The following is a 7,150-nucleotide window of genomic DNA, read 5'->3' on the forward strand; positions in this document are numbered from 1 at the left end:
GTGCCCGGGGCTGCCCCGCGCCCGCTGCCCGCAGGCCCCGCCCGGCGATGTCCCAGGGCCGCCGGAGCGGCTCCGTGAGCCTGCCCCGCCGGTAGCGGGCCGGGGGCCGCCCCCGCTCGCTCGGACCGGACCCGACCGGCCTCCCCCGCGGCCGGGCGCCGCCATGCGCCTGGCTACGCTGCTGGCCGCGCTGCGGCCCGTGCTGCCGCTTGTGTTGGGCCTCTCCCTGGGCTGCAGCCTGAGCCTGCTGCGCGCCTCCTGGAGCCACGGCGGCGGCGAGGACCCGTGCCTGGGGGCGGGCCGGGCCGGGCCCCCCGCCGGCGGAGCGCAGCCGGAGGCAGAGGATGGACGGCCGGGCCAGGGTCACGAGGACTTCAGGCCTAGGATTGTGCCGTACTACAGGGACCCCAACAAGCCTTACAAGAAAGTGCTCAGGTAAAATCAACGCTTTTCTTTTGTGGAAAATAACTTCATATGAAGGGCACTGGGGCTCTACAGCTTCAGCTTTTTAAAAAAATACAGTTGTAACAGCGTGAGGTAGTGCCTTAGTTTGCTATCTTAAAGGAGTGTAGAAATGAATTTAAAAACAGGCTGAGATCAACGTGTCTAATAGGATGTGTTAAAGTACTATTAAAAACATATTAGCCAGTCTGTTCATTAGGAGAGTTCTAAGCCATTAGTAATTACTTGTATCTCTTGTTAGTAGTTACCTCTAACTTCTTTTGGCTTGCACAGTTTCCTAGATTGCATAAGTGATGCAAGGTTGTAGGTTCCTTGACGGAAGCAAGTGTTTTTAAAAAATATTTTTGTTTTTTACTAGTGAATCTGCTCTTAAAGCTCTCCTCTTAGGCTTAAGTGTTCATACCATCAATAGACTCTAACAGATAAAGACTTACTCCAAGTGATGGAGCAGTTACAGTGGTAACTTGACTGTAATGAGGATGTTCTGACACTAAATTAGTGTACTTCAATTTTTATCCTTCCTTTACAGAACTCGCTACATCCAGACAGAACTGGGATTCCATGAGAGACTGTTTGTGGCAGTGCTGACTTCCAAGGCTACCCTGAATACGTTGGCAGTGGCAGTGAACAAGACTGTAGCCCATCACTTCCCACGCCTGCTGTATTTTACAGGGTTGCGCAGTGCCAAGGTGCCTCATGGCATGGTGCTTGTGGCCCATGGAGACGAGCGTCCCATCTGGCTGATGTATGAGACCATGTACTACATCCATCAGCACTTCGGTTCTGACTATGACTGGTTCTACATCATGCAGGATGACACCTATGCACAGGCTGAACAGGTCAAGGCTCTGGTGACACACCTAAGCATTAACCAAGATGTCTACCTGGGACGAGCAGAGGAGTTCATCGGGGGAGATGAGCAGGCCCGCTATTGCCACGGTGGCTTTGGCTACCTGCTGTCCCGCAGCCTGCTTCTTAAGCTCCATCCGCACCTGGACAGCTGCCGCAATGAGATCCTTAGTGTGCGCCCAGACGAGTGGCTGGGGCGTTGCATCATTGATTTCCTGGGTATCTCTTGTATTTCCCAGCTCCAGGTACTACCTCCCTCCCCAGGGTTTTGCTTAGCAAGTCTGACAGAACCCATGCTCTGCTAGTCCCTGCTGCTCAGCAAAGGAACTTTGCTGTGAGACCCCACTAGGTTAGGGGAGGAAAGGGTTGTCTGGTGTGGCGGCACAAGGGAGACGCCCATAACGAAAGGTGAGGAGTTGGGGGAGAGAGCACATGCTTTGTTTTTTGGAGGTTGGATAAAGGGTGCACTGGTACTAAGAAGTAAACAGGCGTGTAATTTATGGAGGTAGGGTATGAAGGGTAACTTGTGTTGCAGTCTCTGGGTACTGCACTCAGCACAGAGACAGAGAGGCAGATGCATGTCTTGGGTGAGGGAAGGCTTTGCTGTGAGCATTAGAGTTCCATGCCAGTCTTCCTGGCTCTTGTTCACTCAGGGTCAGCATTATCACACTTACGAACTGGCCAAAAATGCTGAGCCAGAAAAGGAGGAAGAGGAGGAGTTCCAAGCAGCTCTTGCTGTGCACCCTGTTTCTGATGTGACATTGATGTACCGGCTGCACAAGCACTTCAGCAGGATCCAGCTGGAGAGAGCCTACCAGGAGATCCAGGAACTCCAGGTATGTGGTGAGGGATATCTGCAAATATTGCTCATCCAAGCAGGTTTCCTTTTCTTTCAACTCTGTCAAAGAAGATTGTTTCTGTTTGTAGGTGGCTGTCAGCCAGACACAGGAGATAGTCCTGTGTCTTTGGAGTAGCACTTCTGATACCATGCTATCCAAAAGCTGGTGTGATACTATCAGGCTGTGCTTCCAGGTGGTGAGGCAGGTCTGGGTGGGAAATGGACAGGACCTTCCTTGAGAAAGTGTCAGTATGTGTTCTTTTTGCGCAGATGCAGATCAGGAACCTGACATCACTGACTCCTGCAGGTGAGGCAGGCTTGACGTGGCCGGTGGGGATTAATGCCCCATTTCTTCCGAAGACACGTTTTGAGGTAATCAGCTGGGACTACTTCACTGAGCAGTACCTCTTCTCCTGTCCCGATGGCTCTCCCAAGTGTGAGCTCTCTGGAGCCAGCAAAGCAGACGTCAGTGACATTATTGAGTCAGCACTTGAGCAACTTAACAGTCGCTACCAGCCTTTGCTCCGCTTCAGCAAGCGGCAGTTGCTGAATGGCTACCGGCGTTTTGACCCCACACGGGGCATGGAGTATACCCTGGACCTACTGCTGGAGGCGGTGACCCAAAAGGGCCACAGTCACGTTCTGGTCAAACGAGTGAGCTTGGTGCGGCCCTTAAGTAAGGTAGAAATCATTCCCATGCCATATGTAACAGAGGCCACGCGGGTGCAACTGGTGCTTCCATTGACAGTACAGGACTTGGATTTTGTGGCAAACTTCCTGGATATGTACGCCATGAACACGCTGGACACACATGATAATGCCTTGCTGACTTTGCTTTTCATCTACCATCCGTATGATGCTCAGCGGGTCAGCCAAGTGGATGTATTTGCTGGAGTCAAGACCATGGTAGGAGAACTGGAGAAACGCTATGCAGAAGTTAAAATCCCCTGGATTAGTGTCAAAACTGAGGTGCCATCACAAGTGAAACTCATGGATATAGTCTCAAAGAAGCATCCTGTGGACACTCTGTTCTTCTTGGCCAGTGTCTGGACGGAAATCAACATGGAGTTCCTGAACCGCTGCCGAATGAATACTATCAGCAATTGGCAGGTCTTTTTCCCAGTGCATTTTCAGGAGTTCAACCCTGCACTGGTATACTGTGGTGAGCAGACTGCTTCCTCCAGCACCGACTTCCTGAGGGATGGGCATTTTGACAGACATTCCTTTGCTGAGGCCTGCTTTTACAACTCTGACTACATGACAGCGCGTACAAAGCTAGCAGCTGATATCCTAGACCGAGATGAGGTGCTAGAGGGCATGGAGGTGTTCGATGTCTTCCTCCACTATTCTGGTTTGCACTTATTTCGGGCTGTGGAGCCAGGGCTAGTGCAGAAATATGCACTGAGGAGCTGCAATCCCCGGCTCAGTGAGGAGTTATACCACCGTTGTGTCCTCAGTAACTTGGAAGGGCTTGCATCACGCTCGCATCTAGCCATGGCCCTCTTTGAGCAGGAACAGGCCAACAGTACTTGAGAGACTGGAAACATCACGAGTTACTCAGCACCTTAACACTTGTCACTTTCCATCCCCTTCCCGGCCTAGCCATGGGTGAAGGGTGTGAGAGGTCAAGGGAGGAGGGAGGCTTTCCCAGCCTTGCTCTGCAGCACAGGCATGGGCTGTGGAGAGAGGCTGTTTTTGTGGGGTTTTTGTTTTTTTCTGTGTGGACTCCTTTGTTTTGTTTTCTTTTGTTCTTGTTGTTTTACTGTTTTTTTGTTTTCTTTTTTAATCAATAAAGATTTCTTTCCAAGCAGAGTGATACAGTTTTAAACTTTCTAGGCTCTGGGATGAGGGATGGAAAAAGAGCTGTAGAGTTTATCTTAATTTAAGCTATGCAATTCTGACAAGCAGTGCAGACAGTGAATATGAGATGTGCACTGAAGCAAGGTTACCTTGGCTATGCCACCCTTGGTGCTGTTGTTCCACCCTGCCATGTTTGTCTCTTCGTGCGTTCATTTTCAAGGAGACAAACACTGTGTGTCTGGTTTGCTACTGGACAAAACCGTTCAGTGCACTTCTACTTTGCTATGTTTGCCTCCTCTGCAACTGAGGAACATTCGTTTTGCTTTGTGATCTGGGAAGGTAAAAGAACCTTCAAAGAGTGAAAACAAGCGAGCTGTAAAACCTCCTTGTTACAAGCGGCTGCCTTCCTCCAACTGCTGTTTTGCTGGTCCATTGTGTTCATAGCAGGAGAGGCACTCGGATTGCATTAGGTAATATGTAAAATGTTATGTGTTAAAGAACACCATAATGATAGAACAGTATAGATACCCTCTGACATCCCTCTGGATACCGGGATCTGTGAGTAGTGTAGCCTTAGTTCCAATCCGCATGCAGCACTCCAGTCAGATCCTAGCTGTGGAACAGATTCACCCATTTTGTCCATTAGAGCTATTAGAGGATTTTCTTAGAAGAAAACTCCGTCAGACAGAAAAGATATTTGGATGAGATTTTCTTTTACATGAAGTCAAGGCACACAGGTGTTGTAAGTGCCAGTATGAGAGGAAGGTGCTTCCAGGCTCTCCTGTCACAAGGAGCCACTGAGGTTTTTCTGTGGCTGAGGATTTTGTGCAGCACGACACAGGCCTGAAGGCCATGCTGGGCATGCAAGCACAGCGCAGGCCTGCACCTACCCCAGGTAACTGTTACATGAAAATCACTTGAATGCAAGTATTTAATTATTAAACAGTAAGGTTACAGGTTCCCCTCATAGACCAAGAAGCACTTCTGTGCTGTACAGATGGCAGCCCTAGCACAGGATGCTCAGAGAGGTTGTGGAGTCTCACCTAGATGTCCTGTGCAGCCTGCTCTGGGTGGCCCTGCTGGAGCAGGGCTTGGACTGTTCTACCAACCTCAACCGATCTGTGAAGTTACGTAATAAATGAATCAAGTGAGTTAAGAATTGTTTGGCATATCAAATAAGAGCCATTTTTTGGATTTGGGCACTTCTAGTTAGGTCAAAGGGGGACGGCTCTTCACCCGGTGTTGTTTGACTCTTTAATTGATGACTTGCAAGCAAAAGTAAGATCTCTGACAAAATCTGCATGTGGTATAAAAACTGTGTACTGCAGAAATAGGTATCAAAGGGTAACAACAGACTAGTGTGTAGCAGAGTAAGGTTATTCAAACAGATTTTGTCTTAAAACATTCAAATACAGTTACATTCTTGGTGAAAGTAAAGGCATGCCACTTCCCCAGAAAGGATGTATCAAAAAGAAAAATAAGTCTGAAAAGAATTTGTATTGATGGCAATTAGGTTGCCAATTGGCATTAATTTAACCAGGACCCAATATTTTAGGCTCTAAAATACAGAGCTCTCGCAGCCCTGAGAAGTTTACGGTTTAAGATTAAGACGAGATAATGGATTTATACACCCCTGAGAGATGCAGAACTTTCATTACACAGAGGTTGTAAGGTGGTCTGATTAGAGTGTATAAGTACATCAACTGACTGAAAATGCTGGATACTAAAGAGGTTTTTAATTGGGTGGGGTTAAGGGATAAGAACAAAAGCACCAGAACCAACAGCTTTAAACTGAAACAAATAATTTCAGCTGAAAATAGGCATGTGCTTATAGTGATGTGATTAACTAGTGAAATTACAAAGCAGTAATTTTTCTAGTAAGTTAGAATTTGCCTGGTGTGTTACAGATCATTGGGGTCCCACATGGAGTGACCTGTCATACGTACAGGCAGAATTATTTGTCCTTCATGGGCTTAAATCTCATGACTGTAAATAAATAGTGGACAAAAATTGCAAAAGAGAAATCGATCAAAGGCTATTAAGTACAAAGCCAACACCTCCGTCACAGTAGGTCTGAATCAAGAAATAATACTGTGAGCTAGGACTGCATGGCAGGAGCTATTGCTATATGCCTGCCCTGTTTTATGGTCTTTTCTAGGCATTCGTTATTGGCTACTGTCAGAAACAGAATAAATGAGTCAGATGTACTTATGATTTGACCCTGTACCAACATTTTATATCATTATCTGAAAAGAAGGAACAATCTTTTTCAAGGACGCTCTTTAGTTCAGCCAGAAATGATGAACTGTATGAAGATCACGATACAGAATTCTTGTACTGGGGTCATGGACTGGTCAAGAAGACAAATCACCACGAGTGTAAAATTCAACTTTGTAAAGCTCAGAAAATGCATACCCTCATTAGCTGTGTGTTGTCTGCAACTGTGCTTATTCTGTTATGCTCCAGGTACATGTACTTTTGTGTATACTTCACTTTCTTCACGCTCCATGTACTTGAATATTCTTTCTTGTCTTCAGTTGTAGTAGGGGTAACTTGCTCCTCCGGATGTGCAAGCCAGGCTTGCTTAACCCTTATCCTGTGGATTTTTATTTATTTATTTATTGATCCCAGGGAAAAATGGACAGAATACATTACAAACACAGGAAGCTTTTTTCCCAGCTGCATTTTTAGCTCCAGGAAATTAGTGAAAATAGACTCACCATCTCCTCACCTATGAAGGAGCTGCCATTCTATTCCTAACTAATGATACTTACACTTTATTATTATTATTATTATTGTTAATGCAGATGTGAAAAATACTGTATCTGATCATGGTGTACATCAATCTTGTCCAAGACTCTGGAATATAAATAATGTGACCTTTCCAGGTAAGGGGGATGTGCTGCCCCTCTCATCTGGGCAACCTGCATGGTTTGCCACTCTACTCCCTTGACAGTCCTAAGTGTGAGAAACAAAGCTGTGTTTTGCAGCAGAGAATTATTTTTCTTTATTCCAAGGTAGCTGTGTAGTCATAATAAGGATAAATGCTAAGTAGATAAGTGGACAGTAGAAGGGCCTCCCTGTTCCAAAATAAGGTGGAAGCTTGAGAAAACCAGGATGAGCAGTGTGAGAACAGTAAAACAAAGATCACAAGTTCTCAAAACATAAGAAAGGTGAAATTAAAGGGTTGAAAAAAAAAAA

At 46.6% G+C, this 7,150-nt stretch overlaps 1 protein-coding gene across 1 annotated transcript; it reads left to right on the top strand.

Annotated features, from left to right (window-relative positions):
* Positions 1–8: 8 nt before the first annotated feature.
* Positions 9–3,965, top strand: CHPF2 (chondroitin polymerizing factor 2). The gene is made up of 4 exons (XM_035311254.1): positions 9–435; positions 992–1,556; positions 1,965–2,147; positions 2,420–3,965. Exons 1-4 carry the CDS (start codon positions 164–166, stop codon positions 3,680–3,682), a joined length of 2,283 nt encoding a protein of 760 aa, XP_035167145.1. The 5' UTR covers positions 9–163; the 3' UTR covers positions 3,683–3,965.
* The last annotated feature ends 3,185 nt before the right edge of the window (positions 3,966–7,150 follow it).

This window comes from Oxyura jamaicensis (genome assembly GCF_011077185.1).
Source record: "Oxyura jamaicensis isolate SHBP4307 breed ruddy duck chromosome 2 unlocalized genomic scaffold, BPBGC_Ojam_1.0 oxy2_random_OJ67454, whole genome shotgun sequence".
Classification (NCBI taxonomy): Eukaryota; Metazoa; Chordata; class Aves; order Anseriformes; family Anatidae; genus Oxyura; species Oxyura jamaicensis.